We start from the raw sequence: 13,107 nt of genomic DNA, 5'->3' as shown, positions 1-13,107 counted from the left end.
TTAGTGCCTTATTGCAAACAAGATGGAATATTTTTTCTGTACAGACTTCCTTCTTTTCACTGTCATTTAGGTTAGTATTGTGGAGTAACTACAATGTTGATGATCCATCCTCAGTGAAATAGTGAAATCCCTGAACGTTTTCCTTCCTCTTCGGCAACTGAGTTAGGAAGGACGCCTATATCGTTGTAGTGACTGGGTGTATTGATACACCATCCAAAGTATAATTAATTACTTCACCATACTGAAAAGGATTTATTCAATGTCTGATTTATTTTATTTTACCCATCTACCAAAAGGTGCCCTTCTTTGCGAGGCATTGGAAAACCTTCCTAGTCTTTGTGGTTGAATCTGTTTTTGAAATGCACTGCTTGACTAAGGGACCTTACAGATAATTGTATGTGTGGCATACAGAGAGGAGGGTAGTCATTCAAAAATCATGTTAAACCCTATTATTGCACACAGAGTGAGTCCATGCTACTTATTCCTCCTGAATTTATTTAGGCTTGCCTCAAGACAGCTTTTCATTTGTAATGAATTAGTAAAAAATAAATAAACTTAATTCCACTTTCACGTTATGGGGTACTGTGTGTAAGCCGGTGATGAAAAACTACATTTAATCCATTTTAAATTCAGGCTGTAACGCAACAAAATTTGGAAAAAGTCAAGGGGTGTGAAAACTTTCTGAAGGCACTGTACGTACAGTTGAAGTCGGAAGTTTACATACAGTTAGGTTGGAGTCATTAAAACTTGTTTTTCAACCACTCCACACATTTCTTGTGAACAAATTATAGTTTTGGCTAGTCGCTTAGGACATTTACTTTGTGCATGACACAAGTACATTTTCCAACAATTGTTTACAGACAGATTAATTCACTTATAATTCACTGTATCACAATTCCAGTGGGTCAGAAATTACATACACTAAGTTGACTTTGCCTTTAAACAGCTTGGACAATTCCAGAAAATTATGTCATAGCTTTAGAAGCTTCTGATAGGCTAATTGACATAATTTGAGTCAATTGGAGGTGTAACTGTGGATGTATTTCAAGGCCTACCTTCAAACTCAGTGCCTCTTTGCTTGACATCATGGGAAAATCAAAAGAAATCAGCCAAGACCTCAGAAAAAAATAGACCTTCACAAGTCTGGTTCATCCTTGGAAGCAATTTCCAAACGCCTGAAGGTACAACGTTCATCTATAAAAAACAATAGTACGCAAGTGTGAACACAATGCACAGCCGTCATACCGCTCAGGAAGGAGTCTCGTTCTGTCTCCTAGAGATTCATGTATTTTGGTGCTAAAAGTGCAAATCAATCCCAGAACAACAGCAAAGGACCTTGTGAAGATGCTGGAGGAAACCTATACAAAAGTATCTATATCCACAGTAAAACGAGTCCTATATCGACATAACCTGCTCAGGAAAGAAGAAGCCACTGCTCCAAAACCGCCATAAAAAAGCCAGACTACGGATTGCAACTGCACATGGGGACAAAGATGGTACTTTTTGGAGAAATGTCATCTGGTCTGATGAAACAAAAATAGAACTGTTTGACCATAATGACCATCGTTATGTTTGGAAGAAATAGAAGGAGACTTGCAAGCCGAAGAACACAATCCCAACCATGAAGCACTGGGGTGGAAGCATCATGTTGTGGGAGTGCTTTGCTGCAGGAGGGACTGGTGCACTTCACAAAATAGATGGTATCATGAGGGAGGAAAATTATGTGGATATATTGAAGCAACATCTCAAGACATCAGTCAGGAAGTTAAAGCTTGGTCGCAAATGGGTCATCCAAATGGACAATGACTCCAAGCATACTTCAAGAGTTGTGGCAAAATGGCTTAAGTACAACAAAATCAAGGTATGGGAGCGGCCATCACAAAGCCCTGACCTCAATCCTGTAGAAAATTTGTGGGCAGAACTGAAAAAGTGTGTGCGGGCAAAGAGGCCTACAAACCTGATTCAGTTACAACAGCCATGTCAGGAGGAATGGGTCAAAATTCACCCAACTTATTGTGGGAAGCTTGTGGGAGGCTACCCAAAACGTTTGACCCAAGTTAAACAATTTAAAGGCAATGTTACCAAATACTAATTAAGTGTATGTAAACTTCTGACCCACTGGGAATGTGATGAAAGTAATAAAAGCTGAAATAAATCATTCTCTCTACTATTATTATGACATTTCACATTCTTAAAATAAAGTGGTAATCCTAACTGACCTAATACAGGGATTTTTTACTAAGATTAAATGTCAGGAATTGTGAAAAACTGAGTTTAAATGTATTTGGCTAAGGTGTATGTAAACTTCCGACTTCAACTGTATTGACATGACTTGCTCAAATATTATGGATCCCTAGAACTTTTTGGTGGAATATTTTTAGATTCAGACAGTGAAATTGGGAAATCAATTGTATCCCAGACTTCATAGAACATGCACAGAGGGAGATACGATGATGACTGTCAGAGAAAGGAGGATAACGAGGGAAAGACTGTGCAGAATGTTTGACTTATTCCTCCTACCAATTAGGATGAAATGAAATAAAAGCATTTAGGGCCCATTTCTAGTTGAGCTGAGGCAGAGAGGGAACATTCAGCTCCATTACTGCCTGTCTTAATCGCTATTTCTAGTGATGGTGAAAACACTCATTTACCATCACACTAAAGTCTTTAAAAGCTCGGTGTCGAATCAGCCTCACAGATCTGTTTTTTAAACATAACATAGATTGTATCACTCTTATCTCTGGGGATAGAACCGTTTTCCAGTCAACAGATCTAGTTTTGTTACTCGGAGGAACGACTGTACCACTCACTCACCTATCATTCTTGTCTCTCACCATCCCCAGGCTCACAACAGAAACGTGCTGTCCATAGACTTTAACCAAGCCACACGAGTAGGCAAGATCTATGACGACCACCGCAAGTTCACCCTGCGGATCCTCTATGACCAGATGGGTCGTCCCATCGTCTGGTCCCCCAGCAGCAAGTACAATGAGGTGAATGTGACCTACTCTCCAGCGGGCCTGGTGACCAGCATCCAGAGGGGCAACTGGTCAGAGAAACTGGAGTATGAGAATGGGAGGGTGGTCTCCAGGACATGGACCAATGGGAAGATATGGAGCTACACTTTCCTGGAGAAGGTATTCAGTTATTTGCTAGACGTGATTTATCCGGGAACAAATTGTTTTAGTTTGTTCTCTGTATGGATATGAATGAAGTGGCAGTCTGTAGCTCAGAGCATTAATCTACTTCTGTTTGTGTGTTCTGCAGTCGGTCATGCTGCTGTTGCACAGCCAGCGGCGGTACACCTTTGAGTATGACCACACAGACTACCTGATGTCTGTGACCATGCCCAGTATGGTGCGTCACAGCCTGCAGTCTATGCTGTCAGTGGGCTACTACAGGAACACCTACAGCCCTCCAGACAGCAGCGGAGCCTCTGTGATCCAGGACTACAGCCATGATGGCCGTCTGCTCCAGACTCTGTACCTGGGCACGGGCCGCCGTATCCTCTACCGCTACACCCGCCAGTCCCGCCTGGCAGAGATCCTGTACGACACCACCCTGGTCACCTACACCTACGAGGAGACCTCCGGGGGGGTGAAGACCATCCACCTCATGAACCAGGGCTTCATGTGCACCATCCGCTACAGACAGACAGGTACCGCAATACAGACCAACCTTCTGGCTAAGTAGAAGGGGAATAGCATGTAATGACTATACAAACGAAGACAAGTCGGTTAAACCTCAGTAATAAAGTATGATCCTCACATAACAAAAAGAAGATGATAAGATGGATTCTAAATGATTGGGATGCCATAAAGGAGCTTATTGATTTTAATAATGTAATGTATTATGACAGGTTAATGTAAGAAATAAAACCACAAATGGTTGTGCCTCTGCAGGAGTTTAAGACAATAAGCCATATAAGCTATATGAGATGAGGAGGCCTTTAGGCATAGCTGAAGATGATCCTTCATTGTGAGCTCTAATCACTATAAGCAATTCTGATAATGCTTTATGTCAGACTAGACTTACAGTTTGACATATAAGTCTGCTTTGAGAGATTGAGTATACCACCATGAAATACACTATTAGCACCTCTTGAAATATATCCTCTGGCATATGGCCCCAATAATTAACCCATGAGAATGATATATCCTATTCAGCCTGCTAAGTTTAAATCTATTTTTGGGAGCAAAATCCATGAATGTCTCCAGAACTCAGTAGGGATTTGAAATCCCTATAAAGCCAATGTGGAATGGCACACTGATTATATAGGGCACCAAATCAGAACCCATTCTGAAGAGATGGAGATTGGGAGTGCTGCTGTGCACTGATGAGCAATTTCCTCAGCTTCACAGACTTCTATTCTGTCCTTTTTTTAGACGTACATGTCTCGCTGTTGGGGGTCACCAGACTCTGCCAGTCTCTCCCAGTCTCCATGCTCGGCCCCCTGCACAAATCCACCTCGATTTCCTTCTAACGAATTGACGTGAACATGTTCTTAATAGCATCCCAGGTCCTCCACTGGCTGGCCACAATAAGTCTGATTTGAAGCTGAAATAAGCAATCAGGGACAGCAGAGAGAGAGGGATGATGGTAGACGAGAGCATGAATGAGAATCCTTGAGAATATATAGCCTGGCTGGTTGATTTGGCGTGCTCAATTATGGACTTTTACATGCTGGTTTTGATATGGTGTACACTACATTGCCAAAAGTAGGTGGACACCCCTTCAAATTAGTGGATTCAGCTATTTCAGCCACACCCGTTGCTGACTGGTGTATAAAATCGAGCACACAGCCATGCAATCTCGATAGTCGGACATTGGCAGTAGAATGGCCCGTACTGAAGAGCTCAGTTACTTTCAACGTGGCACCTTCATAGGATGCCACATTTCCAACAAGTCAGTTCATCAAATTTGTGCCCTGCTAGAGCTGCCCCAGTCAGCTGTAAGCGATGTTATTGTGAAGTGGAAACGTCTAGGAGCAACAATGGCTCAGCCGCGAAGTGGTAGGCCACACAAGCTCACAGAACGTGATCGCCGAGTGCTAAAGCGCGTAGTGCGTAAAAATCGTCTGTCCTCGTTTGCAACACTCACTACCGAGTTCCAAACTGCCTCTGGAAGCAACGTCAGTCAGCACAAGAACTGTTCATCTGGAGCTTCATGAAATGGGTTTCAATGGCCGAGCAGCCGGACACAAGCCTAAGATCACCATGCGCAATGACAAGTGTCAGCTGGAGTGGTGTAAAGCTCGCCGCCATTGGACTCCGGAGCAGTGAAAACGCTTTGAATCACCCTTCACCATCTGGCAGTAAGACGGACAAATCTAGGTTTGGCGGATGCCAGGAGAACGCTACCTGTCCAATGCATAGTGCCAACTGTAAAGTTTGGTGGAGGAGGAACAATGGTCTGGGGCTATTTTTCATGGTTCGGGCTTGGCCCCATAGTTCCAGTGAAGGAAAATCTTAACACTACTGCATACAATGACATTCTAGACGATTCTGTGCTTCCAACTTCGGGGCAACAGTTTGGGGAAGGCCCTTTCCTGTTTCAGCATGACAATGCCCCTGTGCACAAAGCGAGGTCCATACAGAAATGGTTCGTCGAGATCAGTGTGGAAAACTTGACTGGCCTGCACAGAGCTCTGACCTCAACCCCATTGAACACCTTTGGGATGAATTGGAACACTGACTGCGAGCCAGGCCTAATCGCCCAATGTCAGTGCCCGACCTCACTAATGCTCTTGTGGCTGAATGGAAGCAAGTCCCTACAGCAATGTTCCAACATCTAGTAGAAAGCCTTCCCAGAAGAGTGGAGGCTGTTCTCGCAGCAAAGAGGGGACCAACTCCATATTAATGCCCATTATTTTGGAATGAGATGTTTGACGAGCAGGTGTCCACATACTTTTGGTAATATAGTTGTATGTACTGTATACCTTCATTAAAACGAATTGCTTATATTTCACCTACTTTGATGTTATATACATTACACACTTTATCACTTCAGTAGTGTAGATAACAATTAATTAACCTTGTGCACACCTACACTAAGTATCAGACTGTAGGCCTTTTTTTTGTTGCCCTGTGAGTTCCTGAGCAGCTTTGAGATCCAAATGAAGGTATTGAGCATGTTGTTAGAGGCCTTTACAGAGCTGACTGGGAGAATGAATAAGCCCACATTAATTAACTGCCATTCAATTGCTTTGTCATTCAATCTGCAATTTCAAGCATGACAGGTCAACAGCCTCCAACTTAATTTGCAGTCACATAATACTATCACCATGTAATATTCATCTCCTAAGGACAGAAGTAATTAAAATGTCTTTCATTCTGCTTTAGTTAGTTCAGTCTAAGCAGTCATACAAATACTATGTGCAACCCATATGGGTGTGAACAAAGCAGTTTGATAACCTGGATTAGTATTGGTAGTCTTCAGGCATCTCTGCTCTGCTATTGAAGATATGTATGGCTTCAAACTTTGAAGAGCTGCTAGAGTCATGAACATGTATTTTATAATTACTCAGATATGACGTTTCATTGTTTTTTAAAGGATAATTAAATGGATTATTCTCCCCACAGGTCCTCTGGTTGGGAGACAGATCTACAGGTTTAGTGTGGAGGGCCTGGTGAATGCCAGATTTGACTACAGCTATAATAACTTCCGGGTCACCAGCATGCAGGCCATGATTAATGAAACCCCTCTTCCCATTGACCTTTACCGTTATGTTGACGTGTCAGGAAGAATTGAACAGTTTGGGAAATTCAGTGTCATAAACTATGACCTCAATCAAGTGATCACTACACACATCATGAAGCACACGAAGATATTTAATGCCAACGGACAAGTGATCGAGGTCCAGTACGAGATCCTGAAGTCTATTGCCTACTGGATGACAGTGCAGTATGACAACATGGGCCGCATCACTATCTGTGACATCAGAATTGGTGTGGATAACAACATCACACGCTACTCATACGAGTATGATGCTGATAGTCAGCTCCAGGCTGTGTCGGTGAATGATAGGCCACAGTGGCGCTATAGTTACGACCTCAACGGCAACATTAATTTACTGAGTCATGGCAACAGTGCCAGACTAACGCCGCTGCGCTACGACTTACGAGACCGCATAACAAGACTCGGAGAAATTCAGTACAAAATGGATGAAGATGGCTTTCTTCGCCTGCGGGGCAATGTCATGTTTGATTACAACTCCAACGGGCTGCTTGCCAAAGCGTTTGACAAAGTGTCAGAGAGGAGTGTTCACTACCGCTACGATGGCCTGGGCAGGCGGGTGGCCAGCAGGACCAGTGACGGCCAGCAGCAGCAGTACTTCTATGCTGACCTGACCAAACCCACCAGGGTGACCCACATGTACAACCACTCCAGCTCTGAGATCACCTCGCTCTACTACGACCTGCAGGGACACCTGATCGCCATGGAGCTGAGCAGCGGGGAGGAGTACTACGTAGCCTGTGATAACTCTGGCACGCCACTGGCCATCTTCAGCAGCCAAGGACACATCGTCAAGGAGATGCTCTACACCCCTTACGGAGACATCTACCAAGACTCAAACCCTTCCTTTCTGCTGATCATCGGGTTCCAGGGCGGTCTCTATGACGCGCTGACCAAGCTGGTCCACCTGGGGAGGAGGGACTATGATGTGGTGGCTGGGAGGTGGACCACTCCCAACCATAACCTGTGGACGGAGCTCAGCATCAACCCCAAGCCTTTCAACCTCTACTCCTTCAAAAACAACTACCCTGTTGCAGAGTTACAGGATGTCACCAAGTTCACTACAGGTAAGACTAATGTTGATGAGATCCACTATATGTTCCTTAGGAGATATACACTGCATGCACAATTATTAGGCGTATTCCTCAGGATTCATTTTATTGTTGAAGAAATACAATGCTCTCAGTCAATCCAAAATGTTATTGAACCTCAAACCTGAATGTTTAACAAAGGAAAGGTGAGTTTTGTCTGTCTCTGGGGAATATATGTGTACACAATTATTAGGCAACTAAATAAAAAATAAAAAAAAATTGAGTAATTGTAACAAATAAGTAACACAAAATGACAATTAAATAACATTTTTGGCCAAAATACTCAGTGACCAATGTAGCCACCCTTCTTTTCAATAACTGCCATGAGCCTTCTATCCATGGAGTGTCAGTTTTTTGATCTGTTCACGATCAACTTTCGCTGAAGCAGCAACCACAGCCTCCCAAATGCTGTTAAGAGGTGTATTGTCTTCCATCACTGTAAATCTCACGTTTGAGAAGGGCCCACACGTTCTCAATAGGATTTAAGTCAGGTGAGGAAGGGGGCCAGGTCATTATTCTGGCATCTTTGAGGCCCTTGCTGGCTAGCCAAGCAGTGGAGTACTTGGATGCATGTGATGGAGCATTGTCCTGCATAAAGATCATGGCCTTCCTGAATGCTGAGGACTTCTTCCTGTACCACTGATTGAATAAAGAATGTTCCAGAAACTGGCAGTAGATTTGGGAGTTGAGTTTCAGTCCATCTTCAACCCGAAAAGGTCCAACTACCTCATCCTTAATAATAGCAGCCATACCAGTACCCCCTCCTCCACCTTGCTGGCGCCTGACTCAAAGTAGTGCCCCGTGTCCATTACTGATCCAGCCATGGGCCCATCCATCTGGTCCATCAAGAGTCACTCTCATTTCATCTGTCCATAAAACCTTTGAAAAATCTGTCTTCAGGTATTTCTTTACCCAATCTTGATGCTTCAACTTGTGAATCTTATTCAGTGGTGGTCATGTTTCAGCCTTCTTGACGTTGGCCATGTCTCTGAGCACTTGACACCTTGTACTTCTGGACACTCCAGATAGGTTGCAGTTCTGGAATATGCTGGCACTGGAGGATAATGGGTTCCTGGTAGCTTGACATTTAAGTCTTTTGCAGTTCATTTGCACCTTTTCTTCTCCATGCATTTTTTGCGCCCCAGTTGACTATTCGCAACAAAATGTTTGATTGTCCGGTGGTCACGCATCAATAGTTTAGCTATTTCAAGAGTGTTGCATCCGTCTGAAAGGCATTGTACAATTTTTTACTTTTCAGTCTCAGTTAAATCTCTTTTTTGGCCCATTTTACCTGAGGTAATGAAGCTGCCTAATAATTATGCACATCTGGATATATGGTGTAATTCACTTTTGCCACACCCTCCCTCATTACACAAATACATATCACCTGAAAATGATTAAATCCGATAAGCATTCAAGTTTATATGGGTTGGAGTTGGAAAATGTGCATAGAAATAATGATAAGAACAGAATACTCACTTTTTGAATAATTGTTCATGCAGTGTAGACAGATATTTAGACAGGATGGTTTCAATTGTGTTGCATGACAAAAGCTCAAATCCAATGCCCTGTCATTGACTCCTCCATACCTTCTGTCTCCAGACATCAGCAGCTGGTTGCAACTATTTGGGTTCCAGCTCCACAACGTTGTCCCTGGTTACCCCAAGCCGGAGGTAGAGAGCATGGAGCAAACCTACGAAATGATGAAGACTCAAACCAAGACACAAGACTGGGACCCTAGCAAGGTGAGCTAAACTTAGACTAGGCCTAGTCTAACAGAGCCTAATCTCCAGCCATGTATGGTCCTTAGATATTAGATGACCTGAAAGTCCTTATTATCATTAGATAACCATCCCATGTGTGTTTGTCTGCCAGGTTCTGTTGGGTATCCAGTGTGAGCTGCAGAAACACCTAAAGAACTTCATCTCTCTGGACCGACTGCCTATGAGTAAGGTGACTGGTCAGCTGGGGACGTGGCATGGCCGGAGGCCCCGCTTCTCAGCCATCTCCTCCATCTTTGGAAAGGGTGTCAAGTTCGCCATCAGAGATAATGTTGTCACCACCGAAATCATTGGGGTTGCAAGCGAGGACAGCCGGCGTGTGGCAGCAGTCCTAAACCACGCGCTCTACCTATCCGGCCTGCACTTCACGGTGAACGGTCTGGACACTCACTACTTTGTCAAGCCCGGCCTGCTGGAGGGGGATCTGGGAGTGGTTGGCCACAACGGAGCGGGTCGCGTCCTGGAGAACGGCGTCAACGTGACCGTGTCCCAGATGACGACGGTGGTGGATGGGAGGACTAGGCGCTTCGCTGACATCCAGATGCAGCACGGGACTCTGTGCTTCAACATCCGCTACGGGGCCACAGAGGAAGAGGAGCGGGAGCATGTTCTGGAGGTGGCCCGGCAGAGGGCGGTGGAGCAGGCCTGGGTCATCGAGCAGAGGAGGCTGGAGGAAGGAGAGGAGGGCTCCAGGCTCTGGACAGAAGGAGAGAGGCAGCAGTTGCTCACCACTGGACAGGTTCCCGGCTACGGCGGCTACTTCGTGCTCCCCGTGGAGCAGTACCTGGAGCTCTCTGACAGTGCCAACAACATTCACTTCATGAGGCAAAGTGAAATAGGGAGGAGGTAACAGCGGCATCGTGCTTCACTACTGCCGTGGGTTCCCCTTCACCAAAGACAGTCTGTTTTTAGACACAATGATTTGTTGTACCGTTTTTTCTAGAATGATGACGATAAATATAAAAAAAAAGACAACTGCCTTTAAGTGACAAATGATGGTATTTTGTTTCACCTGTGTTCTGATTTTGTTTCTTCTGAGAATGAATTGATCAGTTGAAACTCTTAACTGTCTTTCATTTTGGAGTTACTTGGCTAGCTTATGTAATTTGACCTACTTTGTAAGCTGTTAGATATGCTGAATCTGAGATGACAGACTCCGTATCAAGTTCATTACCATATAATTAATCTTTATACATACTGTATCTATAACAGTGTAGTGAATTGCTGTCATTTCAGTTTATACAGTGCATATCTGTCTGCGATCTCTTGAGAAATAGAAGTGACAGCTACTGTCTTCTTTTGTGACTGAGACTCACTGGCATCGGGAATTTTGCTGCTTTCTGCGTATTTAAAGTTCTGGTGGTACAATGGAGTAGATTGTGTGGGTTTAGACACATGACATTGTATATAGCGAGTGCTTTAGCGAGATACAAGTGCTTAACTTAATAATGTGTTGTTACTGATTATTAATCGTTAATCCTATCAATAGAATTGATCACTGGAGTTACACAGAGCAACAGGAAAAAGTATTCATGCTGAAAACCTGTACAGTACAGTTTACTTTTTTACAAATTGCTTATTGTAAAATATAATGTATTATCTGGGTGGAGCTTGTGCCTTTCTGCTCTTAAAAAAACTTTGAAGGATGACAATTTAATCAAAACATCTCCTTCCATACCATGAAAAGTGTTATTATTTATGTACTGGACTAGAATCCTTATGGAGTGGAGCTTGCAGGGCAGACTATAGTGCCCTATGCAAAGTGCTAAATCATAGTGTAAATGTTACAGAAAACCTCATATTGTAATTCACAGATATTACATTCATTGTACCTTACTTATTCTGATGCCATTACAAGGCAAACCTTCCCAGTCCCTGATCAGTTATATCTGAGCTAGTAAGTCAATTGGCAGACAGTGCAGTAGATAAGTCTCTGCCGCCAATGTGAAATCAAAACATCACAAATTAGTTGTGTAAGAATTGTACTGAAACGATGATACGTTTGTAAAAAATGTCCATACATGTAGGAGAAGGCCCACTTACAGTTATCAAGTGGGTAGTATAGACTTTACATATCAGAACGGGGTGAAAAGCAGAAAGAGAATAGAACAAATTCACAGTGGGTAGCTTACAAGAGCCTGACTGTGTACTAGTTACGGGTCAAACGTAGTGAATGTGGAGGAGGATTTTTCAGAGAGAAATGCACACATTGAGTAGCTGTTTAAAACAGATAAAACGGTCTGGAAACATCAATTTTTTAAATATTTACTCAACATGTATTTTGTCTGATTAATTTACTACAACGAAGTCACATTGTGTTTCAGCATGTCATTCTTCTGTAAAAAGATTGCAAGTACTGTATGCCGTATGCCTCGGCGTCTAGTATTCCACCAAAAATTAGAGGAAATTAGATGTGCATAACATTACACCATCTTCACAACAGCTGAAATATTTTGAATGCAGCCCCAATTAAACAAGTCTTAGTTCATCAATAGTTTACTCAGTCCTTTGAAACATCTAAGAATCCTCATTATTTCCTATTTCCAAAGACAAACTTTCAAGTCTGGGATGATATTGAACTATTTATTATTTATTAACTTTTGGCTCAGAGTATGACATGTTTGGAGCTGGAGAAGAGGGATTTAAAAAGTGAAAGGTTGTCCAGTTATCCACCCTCACACATTACCCATATCCACAATTTGGTTGTATTGTTAAGGATTTTTTATAATTGGGCTGTGTATGGTTTGTGTAGTGACATTGGTTTTCCATGCTTCTCATACAGAAATGAAACATTAACACTGTGGAAAAGGCTGAACCAAAAGCATGGAGTACACCCTATATTCTGATAATCACTTTAATACTGTCCTGTTCATCAAAAATAGAATTCTGTGCAACCTAATCTGTTGTTTTTACTTTCATTTTCATTGGGTTGTATTGCAAAAATGAATTGTATAAAATATAGGCTATATGGTATACTACATAACATATTTTGGGTAAATTAATTGATAGTACTCCATATAATAAATAATGCTCTGCCCATTGGTGTTCATATTGATGATACTGTCTCAGTTGGGTAACTCCGAGAGCGAAGACAGTGTGATTGCCAAGATACATTTGTATGGTATGAAAACACTGATATCGCTTGATTGCATTTTCTACTCTGGGCTTTGACCAAGAGGCATGTATTTTCTGCAAGCGCTCCAGGAAGTGGGTGTAAATAATGAGAAGTTAATATATTGGGTGTGGAAAGTTCATATTCAAAACAAGGTACTTTGAAGGTTTGACTTTTAATAAATAAATGTGCAAATTCTTTATCCATATGTTTTGATGTTGTTTCTTTCATTGTATTATGAAATAATATGAGTGTATTCAGTGGTTTAAATTGATAGTTGTACCATGAAAATAATCAAACACAGAAATTGTTTAAATTGAATCGTTTCACCATTTTATATATATATATATATATATATATATATATATTGTTGTCAAAGTTTGTATCT

At 42.4% G+C, this 13,107-nt stretch overlaps 1 protein-coding gene across 8 annotated transcripts in view; it reads left to right on the top strand.

Moving 5' to 3' along the window:
- Positions 1–12,925, top strand: part of LOC115154524 (teneurin-1) — a 184,939-nt gene extending 172,014 nt beyond the window's left edge. For all 8 annotated transcript variants that reach the window (XM_029700822.1, XM_029700824.1, XM_029700823.1 and 5 more), the window contains 5 exons: positions 2,844–3,137; positions 3,268–3,658; positions 6,582–7,802; positions 9,429–9,571; positions 9,702–12,925. In XM_029700822.1, coding sequence (XP_029556682.1) covers positions 2,844–3,137; positions 3,268–3,658; positions 6,582–7,802; positions 9,429–9,571; positions 9,702–10,457 — 2,805 coding nt within the window. In that variant the 3' untranslated portion in view covers positions 10,458–12,925. The remainder of the gene's footprint in view (positions 1–2,843; positions 3,138–3,267; positions 3,659–6,581; positions 7,803–9,428; positions 9,572–9,701) is intronic.
- The last annotated feature ends 182 nt before the right edge of the window (positions 12,926–13,107 follow it).

This window comes from Salmo trutta, chromosome 19 (assembly GCF_901001165.1).
Source record: "Salmo trutta chromosome 19, fSalTru1.1, whole genome shotgun sequence".
NCBI classification, from domain to species: domain Eukaryota; kingdom Metazoa; phylum Chordata; class Actinopteri; order Salmoniformes; family Salmonidae; genus Salmo; species Salmo trutta.
This window is presented reverse-complemented; position numbering and strand designations above follow the sequence as displayed.